Here is a 22775-nt window from a genome sequence, read left to right as displayed (position 1 = left end):
AATAATTACAGGAAAGCTTTTGTCCAACACTGATTTAGACAAGCAAAATCTCAGAGAGTTAAATACTTTGTCCACAGATTCTTTGTGGCGAATTTTTTTTTGCACTTGAGTGTCATCATGTGTATTGGAGTGTGTCAGAGATTATGCCTTTTTGTCAAAGATGCAATTTCTAAATCTCATTTAATGTAACTGTTCTAAAGCATGGAAGTTTTACATGAAAAAACTTTACAAGAAAGCTGGAGAAAAAAAATGAATGTTTCATGTGGAGAAGAAAATTTATTTTCTCTGAAGTTTTGTTCTGGGAAAATTACTTTTTTTTAGAATGGGACTCAAACAGATTAACAGAATATATCACTTTCCCTTTTTCTGTCATGTGTGTGAGAGGGACAGAAAAGTCTTGCCAAAGGTTAGTTTGGCAAGGTTTTAAGGTGCTGAAAAATGGAAGAGTTGTGCAACCTTAATTAGATAGGGTATTTAGTAAATCCTTTATGGAATATAATCTTAGTGGTGTAACTCTCCAGTGTGAACTGAGCCAAAGTACAGCTCCAAGATATGTAATCTGCTCATGTTTGTTGGAGTGGGATGTAAAGTCTGATGCTGGGGATGGCATGTCAAATGCATGATTGCACAGGCATGGAATTGCACTGCTCTTGCAGCCAGCACAGCTCAGATAATGCTCCAGCCACTTGTGTGTGCACTCACTGAAATAAATAAGGTTAATATGTTTGCATTCCCAAAAATGTTCCATGACACCAGTGAGGGTGTATGAGGCTGTTCTTTCCCCCCACAAGCATTTTGAGCAGGGAGTGCCACAGAAGAGAGCCAGTCCCAGCCTTTCAGACTCATCCTACCACTGCTTCAGTTTTATGGGCCAGATATTTATGTGGGGGTCTGGATCACAGCCAGCCCTGGCCCATGCTGAAACTACCCATCCACCCTTTTTTTGGCTGGGTGATGTAGAAGTCCCTAACCCAGTTCCATTTGTGGGTGTGGTGAGAGAAGGTAAGTACAAACAGCAAAGACAAAGAGGAAGGAAATTCATCTTTTGGTGGCAGCACCACCTTTGGTGTATTTTGTAACTACTGCTTATGGCTTCAGTTCAAAAAAGCAGACCTATGCAGGATAGGGTTTATTATGTGAATGTTACTGAGTAGACCTCTTCATCTTTTCTTACCATTTTCTTAACTGGTTGATATCATTTAGACTGGAAAAGTGTCTTCTGCCAAATTCTTTTAGAGAAGAAAACTAAGCTTAGGGTGAGAAGAAAGCTAAGATAAACTGAAAACCAGTTAATAAAGAAATAAGGAGACCAGTGGTTCTATTGCAATCTCAGCAATGGGGATTCTCAAGAGTTTTGTAGGTACTATGTAATATTTCAATTTGTCAGCTACAGAGACAATTGTAGAAAACTTCAAAAATACTTAAGCTGCATGAATAGCCAACACAATGCAGAAGTTGTTTGGTGTTGAACAATATAAAGTAGTAACCATTAAAGTAAAGTAGCAGTTTAGGAAATAGATGAGTATTGTGGTGGAGAGCTTAGGGAAAGTTTCCTCCCAGTGAGCAACTATACCTTCTGTTATAAAATATATAAAGAACAGAATGGAGAATAATACTAAAAAAAATATCAGTGGTTCACCTTCACAGTTCAGTAGTTTTGTCACAGTTGTTCTAAAGCTATTGAAGAATTAAGACCTCTCTCTAAGAGGGTCATCAGCCTCATTAGTCCAGGCTGAAATCAAACCAGAACCATTTCACTCCCAGCTGAACTCAAAGTAGAACCAAACTGGACAACTCAGTGACTCTGTTTCCTGGGCAGAATAGAAAAGATTCAATCTCCTTGACTCTGTGTAAAGGAGAAGGGAATTTTAGTGTCTCCATTAAAAGGTAGAACATTGCAAATCTATGAGATTTAATAAGACAGCAGTACCTGGAGGTTATGTTTAGTTTTTTTCTTAAATACTTCCAATTATTCCTTTTCACAAATGCTTTACCAGATAACACCAATGGTGTTACTCCCTTTGATTCATACAACATAACCATAAAACTTCTTGTTTAGATGTTACCATTCTAAAGGGAAGGAATTATCCCTTTTGAAGGAGTTTAATTGCTCATAGCTTAGAGACTCACCTCAGTTTTGTAATTTAAGTAGAAGAGGAAAGATTAATAGCTTTATTACTGCTTCTCACTTTTATGGAACTAAAAATAGAAATGGTGTCCTAAGAGCAAGGGACAGAGCTGCTGCTGTTTGGGAGGACATGGGTTCAGGAAAGTTGACTCTTTAGGGCAGGGACATGAGTGCTTGTGGATCTGGGGGTTTTTTGGTGGCAAAAGGGATGACTTTGCCTGACTTCTCTTAAAATTTTGGTTAGTTAGTTTTCTAGCATCCTGTAGTTACAAGCATGTGGAGTTTCTGTGAAAGTCCATAGTGTCTGTGTTTGCTTGCCAGAATATGGGGGAGAGAAAACCCCATCAGTATTAAGAACACATACTTTTGGTTAATTTAAGCATCAGTTATGTTTGAGTGTGGTGTTTAAGGTGGGCCATCAAACACTGTTTTAATGTAATTTTATGACTTGGGTATTTATTACCCATGTAGATAAATGTGACCATGTTTAAGTATAGTTTCCTGATGAGATTAAGCTACATGTTTAACAGCTATTCTTTCTCTCACCTCTCCCACACTTCTGATTTGCTTCGTTGCAGATCTGTCTGCAATTGACCAGATGGTTCTGATTTCAGGCATAATTGTGTTCTCATGAGTTGTGTGAAAATTGACAGCTGAGTGGAGGAGAGAGACCCAAGTTTGTGCCTCAGCTGAGGGTAGTGCAGGCAGACTCAGCCATTGTATGTCTTGTTTGACATCTGCTGCTTGTGCAAACAGTGCATCAGTGATTCAGGGTTTGCCACAGTGCCAGCATATCTTGTCCATCCTGTTGGGGAGAAGGAGGTTAGACAGTGGGTTTTTGGGAAATCAGCATTTGTTACGTGTGCTTCTGGAGCTACACATGAACCTGGCAGTGGCAGATGGTGCTGGAAGCAGCATCCTTCCCTGTGGGGTTTAATATACCTTGCTTATCATAGTCTTTTAGATCCAAAAGGCATATGCAGAAAACTCTTTACTCTTAATATTAGGGAAAAGGGTAACTGGTAAAAAAACTTAATATAGTGAGCTTTTAATACCTTCTACTCTATATTAAATGGAAGTTCATGTAGCCTCCTAAAAAGAGGACTGGAAGGGCATCAGCCTGACTGAAACTCCATCCTGAATTTGGCTAGAGTAGTGTTAATTTTCCTCTTAAAACCACATCAAACTCTCAAGAAGGAGCAATGATGCTCCAATTACTGTAGGCAGGTTAGAGTCAAAGAAAAGTCAGTTGTGAATCTGACCCAAGGACACGTAGAATCATGGTGGTCAAGGTATATTTGATTATATTTGAGAAAACCTGGGAGAGAGCAATGGTGTGGGTTGTAAGCAGCATGAGAGTCTGTCAAAAAGGGTTCTGTACCACTGTTGCACCACTCTTGAAGGCATCACAGTAGAAGTGTGGCCTCTTGAGTTTTGTATCTTAACCTGTCCTATTTTGATATGCATAAATATGTATGGATGGCCTGGCAAATATTCAACTCCAATAGCTGCCAGTTTGCTTTCCAAATGCATTCTTCTTTCTTACCCATTTTTATTTCCTGTGGTTGTCTCTGGCATGAAATTCAGTTGTTGTTGCTCCTGTCAACAGCATTACTTGGAAATAAATAGAACCATAGCCTGTGTATGCATTAATAGAGAATGAACGACCTCTGAGGCTCAGTTTACATTTGTAAAAATGTTTCCAGATGCAGGCATGGTTAATACAAATATCTGTTAAGCCTCTTGCATGGAGTGGATGACAAAAATGAACAGATGAATATTTTTTTATTTGGAACTCTTTGACTTCTATTCTCAAACCTAGTATTTTGGACTTCTAATGTAATAACAGAGGAAGGGAATGGGACAACAGCAAGGTCTTTGCCCAGGTAATTCTGCTCTCTTGGTTAATACACCTCAAAACACTCAAAATCATTTGATACCTGTCTTGGGCTTCTGCAGTTTGACAAGATTTCTGTAGGCTGGAGGAGCACTTCTGTTCATCCTTTCTTTCAAAGGGAGAAAATACTGAAACATACCTTTTTTGTTTTTCCTTTATCGCTTGCGTTTTCTGATTTAACACCCTACTGAATTTAAAATGCAGAGCTGAGTTCGTGTAACCATGAGTGGTGTCACTGTGTCAGTGTAGGAAGGCAAAGGGTTATTTTGGGTGGCTGCTGTGGGAAGGAACCCTAGCAGGTGGCCTCCTGCCTTCTTTTCCAGTCCCATTACCTCCCTTGTGGTGAATCTGTCTGTCTGGTCACTCACTGGGTTTGATCTGAGGCAGTTTCTTTGAGCAAAGTATGGAGGATTTGGCTGGATAGGTAGAATTCAATGTTTGAATGGTATTGGCCAAAACTCTTTACTCCTTGGCAGTGTTAGACTTCTGTAGCCTGACTAATTTTTTTTCTTTCTTTTTTTTTTTTTTCTGCCTAGTTTTCTTTTCATTTGAAGAACAAGTCATTTGTAAGACTTTAAGCAAGAGTTTCAGGAGTAGACTAAGCCAAGGCACTGGTAGCCACAGATCACAAGTTCCATTTAAAGTGCTTACAGTGCCCATTGCTACTGACAGACTTAGGAGTATTCACATTAATTATTCAATTGTAAAGTGGAAGCTTGAAAGTTGTCATTTCTTCTTTCCTTTGTGGCACCCTTCTGTATTTGAAATGGAGAAGCCCATTTCCACAGTCTCTTTCACAACTCTATTGTTCAACCCCTTTGTGGGTGCTCTGCAGAGAAACTGCTCTGCACTGAAGTAGTTTTTAATTTAAGCACTCTGAAGTCTGTTCTTTTTCTTTTTTCATTCCCCAACATTTTTCTGCTGTCATTTTCACTGTTGTTCCAGATGTATAGAAACTTGCTTTTTTCATTTGAGCTGTGCAGGTTTTTTTTAATGCAAGGAGTGAGAAGAGAGGGAGAAAGAAAAGCCTCAATTACTGTCATTGCAGCAACATATTTCACAATTTGAGCCTGTGTATTTCATTGAAAGGTGCATTACTGGTCTGTGCTCCAAGGATAGGTGTTGGATTCATCCACTCAGAACATCTGAATAAATTTGTTTCTAGAGAATGACCATTTTATGTTAGTAAAAAGTACTACTGAAGTTCCAAGTAGTATCTGCCACAAATCCAAGGTACTTCTTGCAGTTGTCAGCAGGTGTAAGAGGATTATTTGTTTTGTAATAGTAGCAGATGCCAGAGAGCTAAACTTTTTGTAAAATTAGGAACAGTAAACTTTCTGCTGCTGCATTGTGGTACATCAGCTAGAATAATACAATGAGATAAATTGTTTTTTTCCTGCTAATTACTTAATTTGTGATAGCCTGACTATGCCATTAAAAATGTTACTTCTGATGTTATGATGGGCTTCTGCTTACTGTCAACCTGAAACCTGGCCACACACTTAATTCTTTAAAGTTGCTGAACTGGTATAGGATAGCTTGAGGCAAATTTAATGAGAGGTTTTGTTCTCTTGAATCATTTGTTGTGTCATACCAACAAAAGTAATATTTAAGTTCCCAGCTAGAATTGGTGTCATACACATTCCAGCATGCTTTTCAATCTTACTGGGGCCTCTTGTTTTAATAAAGGAATTTGCATAAACAGAAACATAAAACTAAGTACAGGAATTTGCTATTATACTTATTTGCATCGTTAGCTTCTAATTGGTTTATGATTAGATTATTTCATTACATTTGTGTAACTGAACATCATTTCTCCCTGCCTTTATAAAATCCATTATTTGGTAAACATTACCTGGTATCTCATAAGTCCAAGGGGCAGTGTTGTTCATGTTACAACTTCCTTGTTGTAAAGACTGTTATTTTTAGCATGGATGAAAAGTTTTTTAAAGTCCTTGAAACATAATGGTGGAAACATTTAAAACATCTTCTCTTAAAAGGTTTATCCTTCTTTCTTGCATCTGTATCCAGTTATTTTTTGATTCTCTGCAGGCTTTTTGTTTTTAAGTGTCCCCCTCCATGCTGCAGCTTGAGAATGTCCAGTGCCTGGGTGTGTTCTGTGCTATATGGCCACGCTGGAGGATGGCACAGAGGTGTGTGGGTGGAGAAGAGTAATACTGCAGCTGTTGATTAGTAGCCAGTTTTATGGCTTGAGGATATTGATTTTCAGATTATGCTGCATCTGCATTCTCAGTGCTTGTGTGATCATTCAGGCACTCAGTAGCTCTTTGTTCTGTCCAGACTTGACTAAGTTGTAAAGATTTAAATGGTCAGTGTCCTTCAAGTGGAGACAAGCTCCTCAGTTCTGAGGTCACTGAAAGGAGACAAATAAATGCACAGAAAGGGCTTTTGCCTTTCCCATGTAGGCTGTTTAATCAAGGTAATCTAAAAGTAAAGGGTTTTCCAAATACATCTGGTGCCCCTTTTGTGTGGTGATTATTTTTACTGGACAGTGAGCTGGCCTGAAAAACATCAGCTGTATAACAGGCATCATCTTGTCTTGTGGTAACTCAGGCAAGAACTGAAGAATATGAAGAGATAACTGCAAAGTGTCAGCTTGGTTTAGGTAAACAGAAGGTAATGATCAGAACTGGGATATAGGAGTGGTCTTACCACAGTGAGAATCTTAACTTCCAGTAATAGTATTGTTTTCTTGATTTGAACCTTCAGCCAGTGATTAAAGCCATGCAGTTTGCTTCCCTGAGGAGGAAAAGCAGATTAAGATCTGGTTTTGTTTGTTTGTGTTTAATCAATAGGACTTATTTAAAGGATGTATGAAATATCATGTTTTTCTGAGCCCAGCTGATTTGAGCACTGAGAAAATGGTATCCTTGCTTAGTTGTGTAATTAGATTTTTTTTAACATAGCTTAGATTTTGAAAAGCATGGTCTTAGTCCTTAACTGTTGTCACTCTGGCAGCTTTTCTTGATGTGAACCCTCTTGCTGTAACCCTTGCCTGCCCCTGATCCCAGTGGTGCAGTTCAGAGCTAAGCAGTTGAATGCTTGGGGGCTGATCAGGCCTTTTCACCAGGCTATTATAGGGTTTGAATGTGGAGAAAGATGAATGCAAACTCTCACTTGGAGTTTCAGGCAGGTTCCACATCTTGTATAAAGAAAAAACAGTGTTTGCTCACTTCCAGTCTGATTACAGTTTTCTGGTTCCTGTATTTCTTAAACCTCAAGGCTCTTCAGAGATTTTCATGGGTAGCAGAAAACCCTTGATGAGTTACCTCTCTAACTATTATGTAAGTGCACTACAGTAGCTGTGTTTTATTAGTTTCCTATGATAAATTGCTTTCTCTCTTCTTGCAATCCAGTGACAGTTTTCTGCATTTTGCCTTTTACCTCAAAGTGCCTCTTGTGTAGTGCTCTGAAAAGTTTGTGGTCCCAAATCATACAGAAACTTAAAACTTCCTGTGAAAAATGTGACCGAGACCTACAGTGAGTGTCTTTTCATTGCTGGCCACCTTCTCCAGTCCCTCTTGCAGTATGTAATAAATAAAATAGGCTGAGTTCTTCTGTCCCCAGAAAGACTTGCTATAGCATGGCTTGGGGTATTTGGTGGAAAATTGCTGCATATGTCATGTTATTTCTGCAGCTGTGTTTTTTTGGGAAAACAGTCTGAAAAGCTTCAAGATGCCCTGGTTTCCTTGTTATTATATTGGAAGCTTGCAATCTGCATAAAAGGAGAGGAAATGGCCATCTCTTCCTGGGCAGGTTCATTACTGTCTGCCACCAGCTACTTGCTTTTTAAAGCCCCACTTTCAGCTGGGCTGACTGGAGGATCTAGATTAATTGAGAGCAGAAATTTCTGTATGGCTGGAACTGTGGCTTTCAAAATAACCTCAATTCTTCTCCCCACCCCTCAAGAGTAAACCACCAATTTTTGCATAACTTTGTGGTAGAGGTTGTTGCTCCCTCTTAAGTAACAATGGAAATTTTATTTAGTCTTTATCAGGATTTGACTTTGAGCACTTCAACAGTTATCAGTGAGTATAGTTAAAATTTCTGTAATAAATTCCTTCAAGTCTTATGTGAAGCAACCAGGACTTGAATCTGTCCATTTCAAAAGCAGAAAAATCTAGTGTGGATTGCATCCATCTATTTACCTATCCATGGTAATAGATGATCCTTATCTTTATTTCTTTATATCCATCAGACTCTGTTCATGTTTTATTTTCTTCTTGAAACAGCATTACAGATTTTTCCCAATTATTTGTTTAAAGCCTTGCTTTTGCCTTGCAAGTGCAGTGAGTCTTTGTCCAGTTTCCCCATTATTTATATTATTCTGGACTACATAGTGCAGATCCCATATCTGTTACACAAAGAATAAAATTTGATCCCTAACAGAGTCCTGCAGTATGCACCTCTGCAGAAGCAGCTGAACAGTTGAATGGGAGCTGTGGGAATTCTGTGTTCCTCTATGGTGACTTGTTGATTATTAGTTTTGGCTAGCTTGTTCTAGGCTGACCAGTTTACATCAGGATTCTCAGAGTGAACAGCTGAGGCTGCAGAGCAGATTTCAGCCTTTCCACCACTTGGAGAGTCCTCTCTCTGGAGGAAACAGGCCTGCAATTTCACAAGTCATTTGTTCTGCACAGACCATTATCTTAATGGGATTTTTCACACATTTGGTTTGGATATACTGTTTTTTGGTGTTGATGACACAATCTGAAATGTGTCCCTTTAAGGCCAAAAACCTTGGCTCTCTTCTCTGGGCATTGTTTCCCCTGGAACCTGACTGGGCTTTGTCTGCTTTAGTGCTGTGTCTATTAGCTTTTTAAGTCTGTATGATGTGTTAGCTGTACTCTTTGTGCCACCTTAACAGTTGAGGTAAGTGAAGTACTTTATGAATGAGTCTTTTTGGCATCACGAGGAGTTTCACATCTGGAAAGACAAGCAGCAGGATCAAATTAGTAATGCATACCATTGCTAGTGACTCAAAAGGAAACTGTAGTAATGGTATTGTAGTTTTTGGTACTGCCTCTGGGTAATTTCTACTGTCTAGTCAGTTGATTCTGCAAAGGCAGCTCAGGTTATTGCTAGGATGCAGTACTTTAACTGTGACAGAGGGTGTGTTTTCAAACTGCTCTCTTAGGGATAAAATATTTTCTTCTATTTGCTTTCCCCAGACAAATCCAAAACCTGCTAAAGTTTAAGCAGCTGTCACCCTGTCCCTGCCTTAATAGTGGCTCTGTAGACTCTGTGACATGGCTACAAAAATTTTGTACCAAGGATGTTTAATGCTCTCTTGTACATAAAGCTTCCAAAAAAGAGTGGGAAGGTTGCAGGTTTTTAGCATGTTCTAGATGTGTTCTTTAAAAGAACAAAACTCCACACTTGCTGTGTTTTAGAGACCACAACATGTCTAACAAGTTTGTTTCAAAAAGAAATTCACAGCGATTTTGGAGGTAACCTGGGTGACTCGTACTGGTTATGCTTTTCTTGTTGGGCCAACCAGACTTGCCCAGCAGGTCTTCCAGCATAGCAAACCACAGTTCTGTAAGGATTCATCCTGATTCAACTGGTGCTTGCTGCCCCATCATGCCATCTTCTGATAGCCCTGATTGTGCTGGCTTGCCCCTTCTAGTTTGTTTGTTTGTTTTATTTTTTTCCACCAGCACAGGTTGTCCCATGATGTTGCAGTGACTCTCTTCTGCTTCTCAAGTGTAAGAGCAACTTAGATAAATATCTTAGATAAAGATAATAAGGGAAATAATTGGGGCCTTCCTACTTTACCTGTTGGGGTTTTTTGTTTACTTGTTATTACTCTAAATTTTGTGTTTGAGTAGGTGTCACTATCTATATCTGAGTATTAAGTAGTAATTTGAATATCTTGGTGTTTGAGTAACTTAAAGTAGCTCAGTTTCACTCTCACTGCTTACATGTGTTATGTTTGTCATGCAGAAACAGAAGCTTCAATAAAGGAGTTCACTTTTCCATAATATAGTTAAAGATAAAAATATGTAAATGGGGATCTTCAGATGAAGATATCAGGACTTCCTAGCTGTGAACACAATGACTTATTCAGGCTAAAATACATTGTTGCCTCAAGCTTCTCAGGTTGATTCTACCTTTTTACCTGTTTGATGATTCCAGATGAATCATACTCTGCTTCTTTCTTATTAAGATTTGAACTATATTTCAGATTTATGTCTTTACTGCAGTTCTGCAGCAGTAAGACAGAAAAAACATTGCCAGTTTTTATTTGAACATGTGCTTTGTGATTGTAAAGGCTGTTCGTTCTCATGCCTCAGGATGAAGTTGTAGGTTTTGTTGTAGCTGTATGTATCCACTAAGAGAGTTCTGTTAACACTGTGTTTCTTCCTGGTGTCAGGCTGTCAGAATTGTTTAGGTTGGAAAGTACTTCTGAGGATTGTATAGCTCATCATATAGCTCAAAGCAAGGTCATCTAGAACAAGTTGCACAGGTTCATGTCCTATCAAGATTTGAACGGCTCCAAGGATGGACATTTCACAACCTCATTGTGCAACCTAGAAACATACTATAGTAAAAATGTTTTGGTTTTTTGAGGTTTTTTTGGTCTTGTGTTGAAGTGGGATATCCTTTATTTTTTTATTTGTCCCTATTACCTCTCAGGCTGTCACTGGACACTGCAGGGAGAAGTCTAGCTAAGTCACCTTTACACATCTCTCTGTGCCGCTGCCAGGTCCTGACACATGGGTACGATTTTTACTCTGAAGCCTTTTGTTCTTCAGGCTGAACAGTCCCAGTTCCCTCAGCCTCTCCTCCTGTGAAAGATGCTCTGGTCCCTTAATCATGTCAGTGACCCTTTGTTGTGGTTTGACCCCAGCCACCCCCCAAACAGCTGCTGGGTCACTCCCCCTGAGCAGGATCTGGCAGAGAATTGAAAGATTGAAAGTAAAAGTAAGGAAACCCATGGGTTGAAGCAAAAGCTGTGCCACAAGCAAAGCAAAACAAGGAAGTATTTCTCCACTTCCCCATGGCAGGCAGGTGTTCAGCCATCCCTGGGAAAGCAGGGCTCCATCACACAAGTGTTTGCTCAGGAAGACAAGCACCATCACTCCAAACATCCTGCTTCTTCACTCTTCCCACTTTATATACTGAGCATGAAGTCATGTGGTGTTTTCTGACTTGAATCCAGGAGGGAACAAGTTCTCCAGCTCGTGCAGCAGATGGGTATTTTTTATAAGATAACAGTAGTTTTTAAAGGGAAAATTAAGACAAAAGTGCTGTAGCACTTTTTTTCCCACCTGTTGGTGTTTGCTGAGTCAGACCCTGTTTGTCAGCTCTGTTCCTGCTTGCTTAGTTGCACAGCAGCAGTGATGGGCCAGATGAGTAAAGTACTGTAGCAACCTGCTGGGTTCAAGTTATTAAAAATACAGAGCCTCAGCCAACTGTTATTTGCTTGAAAGGGTGATAAGGGTAACAGTAATGGGAAGCTTTGTGCTTATAGCATATTTTCCTTACCCAGCAGCACTGGTATGCTTTTTTACTAGAGAAAACCAACACTCTTTCCTCTTCTCATGCTCCTCTGTAGTATTTAACCTTTTGTAAAAAAGCATGCTGGAAATGTGGTGGTGTTGTATTCCAGAACTGCTGCTTTCAAAGTAACTTATTTTTTTTAATTCTAGAAAAGCCAGGCTGTTTTTCATAGAGCAGCCTTACAGATATGGTTTTATTTTAGATTAGGATATGTTTTGCATTGTAACCATAGTTAAATTACTGTAGTTTCAATATACAATACACTGAAAAGGACTTCTAAGATACCAGCTTAGGGCAGTCCAACATCAAATTTGCCTCTTGTTAAAAGCAGACTCAGTGTTATGGGTGAAACCCTGAAATTTTGACACTTGCATTGTAAAACAAAGGAGAGTATTATGTGGATTCAGTATTTAAAGTCATGTGCTTAATTGGTGAGAATCCTTTTTCACTTGTTAAAATTATTCTTGTGGATAAAGAGACCAAAATACAAGACCCACAGCCTTGTCTGGCATCAGGTCTAGTTAAGCAAGTGCTGACCTCTGTGATGAGAGATGGTCTGGGGTGTTTCCATCACTGTCTCTGACCTTGGACTTGAATCACAAAGTGCAGAGTGGTTAAAAAAATTTTATGTCTTGCTTGTCACTTACAATTTTCAAGTCTATGTATTCTCTTTAAGGAGGAATAAAGTATCTCTGGACTAAAATTCCATGGCACATTTTTTCATACTATAGGTCTTGTGATCGGTGATTGTTAAATGAGGTTTCCTTCCATTGTGCAGTCTTAGTAAGCTGCAAATTTTGTCTTTCTACTATGTAACAACTTACCTGAGATCCTTGTATTCAGAATCTCTTAGATAGTTGTTTTATGAAAATATATTTCTTTGCTTCTGTCACTTACAGTGTTACAACTTTTTGGTCATACCCAGTGGTTTTTGACCAGGAGAAGGCAAAAGTTCAGCTTACATCCTTCTTTTGGTTTATGGTAATCTTAAAGACTGTCCTGTAAATTTAGTCTTTGTTTCATGTTGGGAATAAACATTTTTGAACATAGGTTGACATTATTTCCGTACTGTAACTGGGAATGACAAAAATGGTACAGGATGTCAGCTTTGCACATAAACTGAAGTGGTGGCAGTTAATCTGAAGTGTATTTACTCTTGGCTCAGGTTCAGCTGCCTTTTTAGGACCTTGGTGATAGTGTGCTTCTAAAGAGGTAATTTCTTGTGTGCATACTTTAAAGCTTGTCACAATAATTTTCAACCTTTAGGTGTGAGCATTTGATTGCTGTATCCCTTAATAACCTTTACTTGTGCTGATCTTTTATTTTGAAATATTTTTAATGGTGAGAAAAACTTGCCAGACTACCCCACTGTTTTGCTTCATCTTCTAGACTTCAAACAAACTTTTTTTCCTCCTGACCATTATAACATCTGCAGTGTGTACAGTTTTAGAGCATCAGGATATTAGTTCATGAATGCATTGATGTTCTTCTGGGTGGTTAATGTATTTTATCTGTCACTGGGGAGGAATGTGCTGTTCAGCCTGCTCCTTCTGCTAGTGCTCTGACTCATGAGCGTGAGCTACTTCAAAAGGATTTCAGCACTCCATCTCCTTCTTCAGTCTTGCAGTTGCTTTTCTAAGAATAGAAGCAACAAAACAGAGTGGAGTTCCTTCTCAGCTGCTACAGTTCATCACCACTGTAGTCATGAAAGCTGACATCAATGGCAATCTTCTCATCTCTCAGTTCCCATTTACCTGTGTGGCTACAAGCACTGTGGCTTGTGCTACTCCCTGGGAGCAGGAACCACCATCTGCAGCTGGGCTTCCAATTTGGATGATCAGAACTAGGAGTTGTAGGACTTGAGTGCCTCTACATTTCAAGCAGTGTTGTGGGAGCAGCATAAAATAACTGAGACCTCCAGAAAATGTGAAGGGTATGTCCTGTTCAAGATGTGTCCTTGTAATGCTTAAGACATATTGGAACTCTTCCTTAAATATCTGCTGTGATCATAGCTTGTGTATTCTGACCATATTTGTTAATTTTAAAAGTTTTCTCATCATATAAACTGCTTGCCTAATACAACTGCAAAATGCTGAAGCTCTTGAAATGGTATTGCCAGTACTTAAGTCCTTGGAAGAAGTTTTCTTCCTTGGAGGTGAGCTAAGGTTTTGCTGATTATTGATTCTCATTCACGTACGGGTAAAAGGAGCCCTCTCTTCAGCCACAAGCGTCATCTCTCGTGCCAGTGAATTATAGAACTCAAGTAAACTGTACCCATGAGGTCTGGAATGTGCACTCCAGGAAAATTATGTCAGTCTTCAGAAGCAGTCATTGCTAGAGCCTATTTCCAAAATAAACTGCCATGCTTTAGGAAAAACACGGTTCTTGGGTTGGTTAGAAAGGTGGCAGAGCCAGGGCATCTCTGCTGTAATTGTCTCCTGTTTTTAACACTTCTGTTGGTTACTTGAAGTAAGATGGTGGGTTGTCTTAGGGAATAAATACTACTAAAGTGCCCTTGTCCATGAAGCAGATCTGACTTTAAACTGCAGAAGCAGGGAGTGGAAGCTAAGAAGAACTGAGAGCAAAAAACTTGTTTTGTACAATGAAGCGTAGAGATGTGCAAAATGGTTGGTCACAGGAAAACAAAGATGGTGACTGAGACATCTTAAACCCAGCCTTGGTTTATTAACATATATTGTTGGAATAACCTCCCTTTATTTGCAGCCTTCCTTTCCCCAGATGCTGCTCCTACCCTGAATTTTCTTTTTCAAGTGTTTTTCTTTATGGAAATAAACTGACTGCACTGGCAATTTCCCCCTTTATCATCATAAAATTCTGAATCAGATTTTCTGTAAAGGATGCTCTTTTTGTTAGCAAAATCTGGTTTGAAATTACGTGTTTATAACCTAAAGATAAGGATATTGTGATAACCTTGAAATCAACAAGACTCCTTTTAGGAAGGGTATATTCTTTAGTAGAAGGACAGTATGTTAAGTGAAGTCATGTTTAATGAGATGATATTGTATGTATATTCTTTCCCTCCTTTTCTGTATTGTATTTCTATTCATCATCTGTACCTCTTGTGTGCTACTAAAAACAAGATAGGAAGTCTTCCTTCACAGTAGGAATTTTGGAAGGAATGGGTGGGATAGGAAGAGCTATTCTTCTCTTTCCAGTAGTACATGTCTGATTTGATGTAGGTGTTTTTAAATATCTTCTGACCCTAAAATGCATACTTAATAAGTGTAAAAGACTAACTGTATGATAATTAGCTTAGTCTATTGTTCATTTTCAGATTTTTTTTTTTCCCACTGTAGACAACCAATTCCCAGAGATAAATACCTTAACCTTTTTGTGAAAGGTTAAAAACATCTAAGTAGTATTAAACCTCTGGCATCACTTTGGCATTTTGTAATGTCAGCTATCAAAGAATGCCATCTATTAAGGAGAGACAAATGAGTTGAACAACTGTACATGGTTACTCCAGTTGAAACATGCTTTGACGAGTCATTTATGAATTACAGTAAAGCAGGATTGCAACTTGCCAGACACAAAAGCTTGAGTAAGAGGGGAAATGTTTAAAACATAGAAACCTGGTTGTCAGGCATTAGTCACTGCTGAATACCTAACAATAACATTCTTTCTGTTAGATAGCAGGGTGGCTTTTGAGGAAGGCTGTTTCTCAGTAATGTTTTTTTTTTTGTTGCTAAAGGTTTCCAAGCAATCGACTAATTCTGTTCAGTTTTAAGAGTTGCCAGTCTGCAGCTTCTTGAAACTTGGAAATTGAAACAAATTTTCATGAAGTCTTGTAACATGGATGCAAATGATCAGAAGAGAAAATAAACTAAGGATGGGTCTGGAAAGGCAGGGTCCTGTACCTGGGGAGGAATAACCCAGTGCAGCAGCAGCACAGTCTGGGAGCTGACCTGCTGGAAAGCAGCTCTGCCAAGAATGACCTGGAGGTCCTGGTGGACAACAAGCTGTCCTGGAGCCAGCAGTGCCTTGTGTCAGGAAGGCCAGCAGTGTCCTGGGGTGCATTAGGAAAGCATTGCCAGCAGGTTGAGGGTGATGATCCTGCCCCTCAGTTCTGCTCACACCTGGAGTGCTGTGTACAGTTCTGGGCTCCTCAGTACAAGAGAGATGTGGAGCTACTGGAGCTGGTCCAGTGGAGGTCTGCAAAGGTGATGCAGGGACTGGAGCATCTCTCTGAGGAGGAAAAGATAAGAGAGGTGACTGAGGGGTGACCTCATCAATCTACTTAAATGTCTGGAGGGAGATGTAGGAGGATGGACCAGGCTCTGCTCTGCTGCTTGGCAATAGGACAAGAGGCTGTGGGCAGAAAATGATGCACAGGGATTTCCACCTGAATATGAGGAAGAATTTCATTACAGTGCAGTGACCAAGCACTGGAACACATTGCCCAGAGAGGCTGTGTGCTCCGGGATGACGCTGCTTGAGCAGGGAGGTTGGGCTGCATGAGCCACTGTAGTGCCTTCCAGCCTCATCCATCCTGTCATTCTGTGGAAAGTTCTGGAGTGGAAGTTCTTAATTTCTCCCAGTTTCTAAAGAAAGTTGTAAATATTGTGTGGACTCAGGTCTAAATAAAGGGAATATCCAAATCAATCACATGTTTACATATACTGTATGTTTTAGGTGATTTGTGTTTCAATAGTTGTGATTAGAATTCTTAAGGTCAATTCCCTGACCTTGCTATAAAATGTCAGTTTTAAAAAATTCTGTGCCTTTTGAAATAATAAATTAGGACTGAAGTTGTTATGAGACCAAGGAGATCTATGCCAATTCTTAGGTCACACACTGTAGTGAAACTACTGACTATAACAAAAAGATGCTGAAAATTTCAGAGCATTTTTAAAGTTTTAAGATATAGTATTCAAAATGTAGTTGTTCATATTAATGTCTGGGTGGTTGCACAGACCAGTAGACTGCTATTCTTCCAGATATATTTGAAACTATGAAATAAATAAATGAAATCTAATAAATTCTTAGGTTAGCAGTCCTTTCCTCAACCTAGTGTCATACTGTAATTGAAGTGTTTGAATATTTATTCATAGCATTACTTGCATGCAGACAGTTACATTAAGGACATGATTGCAAAGCAGCCAAGTGTTCTGAGAACTCTCAACAGCTAGTAATAGTTCAGTAAAATTATGGAAGAAATTTTGTTACTTTTGTCTCTTCTTCAAGCTCTGTAAGGAGTAGCTTGTAAAAAGCTAAGTCTGCAGCTCATTAGATGAAATATTTTCTTGATGTTCTACATCTTGGACTTCTTTTTATGAGAGAAGGGTAAATATTTCTGTCTTGGGGTTCATGTAATTGCAAGTAAACTTGTCCTCATCCTTTTCTGGTGAAGCCTTTTGCTCATAACCTGAAGCCACAAGTGAAGTCTCTCACACAGCCAAGTCATTTCTGTCTTGCCACATTAAAATGATTTCCTGCTCTTTCTTCCCTTTATGTTATTTTGCAATGTTAAACTGCATTTGCAGAAATCAGACTATTATCAGGCTGTAGACACAGAACTGCTGTCTTTAGAAAATGTGCTCTGGCAATAGAAAGAAGCTGTGGAGGAAAGTTTGCTGGATCTCAGGCCCCCGAGTGACAAATATTTGTCTTTGGGCTATTTTTTGTCTTCTTACAGTGCAGCAAAGCAGTGTTGTTGGTTCTGCTGCCATGCAGCTGAGGTTTTGATTTATATGTTTCCAACTGCAGTATAGGAATGCAATAGTGCAAGTATTTCTTAAAGGAAAAGGTTCTCCTTTGTGTGGGGAGAGAATTGAAGACAAGCATTTATTCCCCCTACTGAGTTTCAAGGGACACCGTGAACTTCAAATTCTAGAGACTTGAGGGTTTGGGTTTTTTCTTCTTTAAAAAAAACTGCAGTAAGGGCAGTGTTTTTTCTGCACACTTTTGTGGCTTGCTATTTTCTTTTTCAATCCAGGAATGCTCTGTGAAGGACTTGAACCAAGTGATTGTTTTCTCCTTGATAATCAGGTCAATCAATTGACCATAAAGCGTTATTAAGCACAAGAGACAGCCTGATTGCCTGAGGAGGAATGACACGGGGAAGAATAGAAGCTAGAGCTGCTACACTGGGATTTAATAACCCACTACCTGTCAGCTGGGTCACAGAAGCTGGGTTGTTAGCCTGGCTGGTTTATAGGTAAAAGGAGTGGAGCAAATCAGCTGAAGAATTAAATGCAATTTCTTTGCATTTGGAGTGGGATCACAGAGCTCACCTTTTCCTTACTTCTCAGCTGAAACCTCTTAGTGCATTGTGAGCTGCTTGTTTGTTTTACACCCTCTTGTACTTAACAGCAGTAGGTAAAATCAGTAACAAGAAAAAGTTTTTTCTCCTGTATTTCTTTGACTGGGCCTATCTCAAAGTTTCAGTCAGACATTCGTCTTCACTTAGTGTGTTAAAAATGTATTTTTAAAATAGCAAATTATGCTTCATCAGTGCTCTTTAGTTGTTTTCAATTGTATGCTGCTTCTCATGGCTTGTATTTTTCAGTCATGAACTTTATTTTAATCCATTATAAAGTTAGATCTCTGACTCATTTTTGAAGAGATCTTCTACAGTTCTACAGTTCTGTGAAGAACTGTGTAGAACTGTGTTTTACAGTTTAAATTATTAGGAATAAATTGCTGTGTTCCAGAGAAATATCTGTAGTAAAGGAATGCATTTCTTTTCTCTGAGTGATCTAGAAATCAAGTCATTTTAGTTGGAAACAATTAGCTACTTGTGAGAAAAGTGATTTTGTAGATACTTGATACATTTAGTATTTTGTTTTTATTACTTTAGAAAGCCATAGTTCAGTAAGACTATTGCATATTGGCTGCTTAATAGAAACATTGAAGTAATAATTTCAAAGCCTGTATGTGGTTGATTTATTTCCTTTTAAAACAATTCTCATTTCATCTTAGTCTCTTGCTCTGTGGGATGCTGCCATAGTGAGGTATGTGAAATACTTGATAAGGAAGGTGTGCAGTCAACTATGATGCTGTGGCCAAGCATTTCCCAACTTTCATGGAGTTGGGGCATCACAGGGAATTTGCATAGGGAGGAGGAGGGATAAAGGAGGTCTTCCAGGTTCATGGTGGGAAAAATAAGGAAAGATCTGTGCTTAGCTTTCCTGGGGAAAGGAGAGGAGATTGAACATAATAGAATGAGCAGTCCTCTTCACCATTATATCTCCAGGCTGATTTTATCTACTTGTGGCCAAATACCACATTTTATTTTTTTATTTTGTGTTCAAGTCTCAACTTGGTACTAACTTTGGAGCTGTTAGAAAGTAATAAAGTGGCCATTTTCAGAAGTGTGATGCTAATTGATTTCTGCAAGGACAGGGAAGCTATGCATGGATTATTGCTTCTTGCCTTCAGTGTGTAGCCTTTGCATTGGTTAAAATGTCTATTAAAAGACAGATAGTGAAGGAATTGGCCTGTGCCAAGAGTTTTTTCACTGTCTGAAGAACTTCTAGCAGTACAAAAGAGTCAGTAGTGCAGATGAAATATTTCCTTTGTTGTCAGAACTGAAAATAATATCCAGTAGGAACACTTTTGGTATGGAACAAACACAAAAAAAGCTATATCCTACATGCACGGGTGAGGCATCTTTTCTTTTGGAACTTCATAGAGCTCCTCTGCCTTTTTCCTTTACCCTGCACTGTAGTGTCCATCCCTCTCACTGAAGAAAGACAGACTCTACTCACTTGCCTCTTTGCCCCAGCAGCAGCATTAGACATATTCTAGTCTTCAATTTACAGCACACTTTTCCAAGTTTCCCATCCTGTCTTCTTTGGGAGGCAATCTTCTCTTTCTCCACTTAGTTACTTTATGAAGATGGAACTATCAATTTTAAACCCTCTTCTTATCTCAGCATGGTTTTGATAGTCAGAGTGTTGGATGATAAACAACTATATCTTCCTTCTGACATCATTCTTGCCACTGGAGCATCTGGTCTCTGGTCTACAAAATATTAACTAATAGATTCTGTCATCTGAGCAGCATTTTCTGAACCCACTTCCTTGCCTATAGCTAACTCGTTTAGATGGGGATGAATGAGTTTGTTTAACATAGCATTTTAAACCTAATGATCCCAGTACAGTTTTTTTTTGTTTTGCTTTTACTGGAGTAGAATAATAATAGTGAGTGTAGAAATGAAAAAAACTTGCTAAGTTTAATAAAAACAAACAAGATCAGCAAGCAAAACCCACTGTTGACAATATAATTTTCTTTTTAATCTAATGAGGTGAGATAGAAGAATACGAAAGCTGGGTCAAAAGCTTATATAATTTTCAGACCCTAAATATAGAATGGTGTAATGACACAAAAAGATCAATCTCTCTGCACATGTTCTGATAGAGTATTTTTGTTTTGTTCTTATTCTGTGCATGCAATTTCAAACTAAGCTGGAATACCCCCTGCTTGGAAAAACAGTCTTGCTGATATTCCTGCCTTATGCTATGTGCCGGTTTAAATTGGCATGTAGCAATTATGTTTCTTTATGATTATAGTGTGGGTGTGGGGTCATTTTGTTTTCTTTTGTTGATAAGAAAATTTTCCATGTGCTCATTGTTAAATGTACCTTTTTTTTTTTTTATTTTTTGATAGTAGTGGAATGGGGTGATGATGTTAAAGCAGTGTCAGAAGATGAAGCCATGGTGCTGGTGAACCACCAAGCGACGGGTGACGTCTGCACTCTGATGATGTGCCTTCAGGACAAAGGCACGGTAGGCTACGTCTGGGGCAGGGGGGCTGCTGTGTGTGCTGGCTTCCCTGGGACTGCTCACTTTGAGGTGCCAGCCCACCAGGTCATCCCAGTTGGGAGCTTTCTGGTTGGATTTGGGACAGTGTGACAGCCAGGAGCTTGGAGCAGGTCTAGACCTGAATGCTGTCCTTGGAGAAGGTCAGGTATGAGCTGAGTCACTGTACATCCACTCAAGGTTAATGCAAAGGGAGGCAGATCTCCTCACAGTAATCATGTACTTGACTTTTTCCTCTCACCTTGTGCAACTCAAGCCAAATTTGCTCACACCAACACAGGTCTAGCTTCTTGGTTGTGACTGTATGCCAGCATGGAATTCTTCTCAAAGTTAGAGCAAGCTGTGTATAGGATTTTGGTAGGAGTGAGGGCATGCCAAAGTTAAGCCACCAGCTAAGGTCAAAATTGCTTGAGCTCTTATTTCACAAGCCCTTAAGCACTTCCTGGTGAGAGGTGTAACTAATGTTAATCGTTTCATGCAATGCTGTTCAGAAAATTCATATTAAAGGAGTAGAAAACAGAGCATAGGATCTAAACAAGAGATCAAATTTAGGAAAAAGGACATGTGTGCATGATTAGGCTACAAAGGGTGGGAGGCATACCTGTCAAGCTGAAAAAATGCATCAGCTCTGTCTGTCTTAGTGTTGTCTTCTTTCTTGAAGTGTCAGTGTTGCTTCCTTCATCATGCTGTGAAGAAATAAGAACTGCCTTTTGTTCCATCTGCACAATTTGTAACAGTTTTTCTTAGTGCAAATTAATATAGTTACAGGTACAGTTACCTTTTATCAGTGATTTACAATTTTTTTAGAAAATTTTCTAGATCTTGCTTATGAGAGCAAAGCTAATTAAAAAAAACTCAAACAACAAAAAAAAAAAGAACCTTTTAAACAACCCAACCTCACAAAATAAGAAAATGCTACTGAACATGGAACAGTTTCCTTTCTTTCTTTCTGCTCTAGCCTAGAACAGGCTATTTTAAAAGTACTTTTGATTGCTTTTGTTTCTTTTGGAATTAAGGGAATTTGGTATATATGGTATTCTGTGCTGTACCCAAATGAGTAGAATGAGAGAATAAACTCTTTTAATTCCCTTCATCAAAATTGTAATTAGGTCAATCTTGTGGTAAAGATATGACTGTGAGGGTGTAGTCCTGTGGATATGTATGGCATATGATCTTGACCACTAGTTTATAGATGTAAATCTAAGTCATGTTTATCCTGTTTGACCCCATAGCTTAAAGGTTTCAGTCAAGACAGAAGAAGTGTCAGTGAATGTAGGAGATGCTAAAAATGGAGGAAGACATTGAGGTCACAAATAATCTTCATGGAAATTATAAGGTTTGCATGTTTTCAGAAAAGCAGAAAATCCCTAAAATCATTATTTTTTCCCTTAAGTAGTTGCAGTCATTGCTCTTGGAATGTACATGTCCAGAGCTTAGTGTGGCTTTAATGTTTTTAGCTAATAAAGAAATAAAACAATATGAACTTCAATACATGCTTAGAATACAGCATGAGTAGTACAAGTGGCTGAAAATAATGAGAAAGATCAGGGTAGTTTATCTTTGCTAGAACTTGCCTGGATCAGGTGCTTTTAAATAGTATGCTTTGTATTTGTAAAGAGTCTTTACTTAGTGTGACTGTGAAAGTACTGCAGGAAAAAAAATAAGCCTGCCTGTCCAAAAATAATTGTTATACAGTATGCAAATGCTTAAATTAGTCAGCTTTCCTTAAATCCAGTTTAAACTTTACATGGAGTCCTTCACAAGCTTGATACTCATCTGTCAGCAAGATTGTAATTGTAAAGATTTTTTTGTTGTTGTTAAGGAGGGTTAAGCTTGTGCCAGTCCAGAACTTCTTTTGCTTGCTTCTGCCAGCCAGTACAGACCAAAACCAGATGTAATCTGCAAGTGCTTAGAGATGCTTGAAACATGAAATTCAGTCTATCCATGTTGCTTTATGGAATCAGTGTAGACTGAAGTGAAAGGGAGTCTGTGAGTAGAAGGCATCTAGTTTTTTTTAATATATAGTTGATAAAAGCTTTTTCTAGCTTCTGAACTTACTTAACCAGGAAGCATGAAGGAAAAAGAACCTGAAGTGGCATCCAGAAGCTCTTTGAAGCCATCAACAACTATGAATTTGTGTTCATAACACTTCTGAATGTCTTTGTTTAAACCTCCTTGAAATGCAAGTGATAAGAGGCTCATCTCAGAAGTGTTGTTTCATTCCTGAGGGTGCTAAATAGAGGAGTCACTACATAGATGAGTTACCAACCAAATTTTGCAATGTCCTCTATTCTGTCCTTGGTAGCAAAATAAAATGAATATCCATTAATCTCATTTGCCTTTTGATTACAGACAAGATAACTGTGTCCTATTCTTTGAACTGCTATTTTGATTTGGTGTGTTAGTATGTGTATATCATAATTCATACATAAAAATACTT

General features: G+C 38.8%; 1 protein-coding gene across 3 annotated transcripts in view; it reads left to right on the top strand.

Moving 5' to 3' along the window:
- LPGAT1 (lysophosphatidylglycerol acyltransferase 1) overlaps window positions 1-22775 on the top strand; it is a 58080-nt gene that overhangs the window by 7544 nt on the left and 27761 nt on the right. For all 3 annotated transcript variants that reach the window (XM_079332755.1, XM_079332756.1, XM_079332757.1), the window contains exon 4: window positions 20184-20302. In XM_079332755.1, the coding sequence (XP_079188881.1) occupies window positions 20184-20302 (119 nt within the window). The remainder of the gene's footprint in view (window positions 1-20183; window positions 20303-22775) is intronic.

Source organism: Erithacus rubecula, assembly GCF_903797595.1.
Source record: "Erithacus rubecula genome assembly, chromosome: 2".
Classification (NCBI taxonomy): domain Eukaryota; kingdom Metazoa; phylum Chordata; class Aves; order Passeriformes; family Muscicapidae; genus Erithacus; species Erithacus rubecula.
Note: the sequence above shows the minus strand (reverse complement) of the source record. Positions and strands in the feature narration are given on the sequence as shown.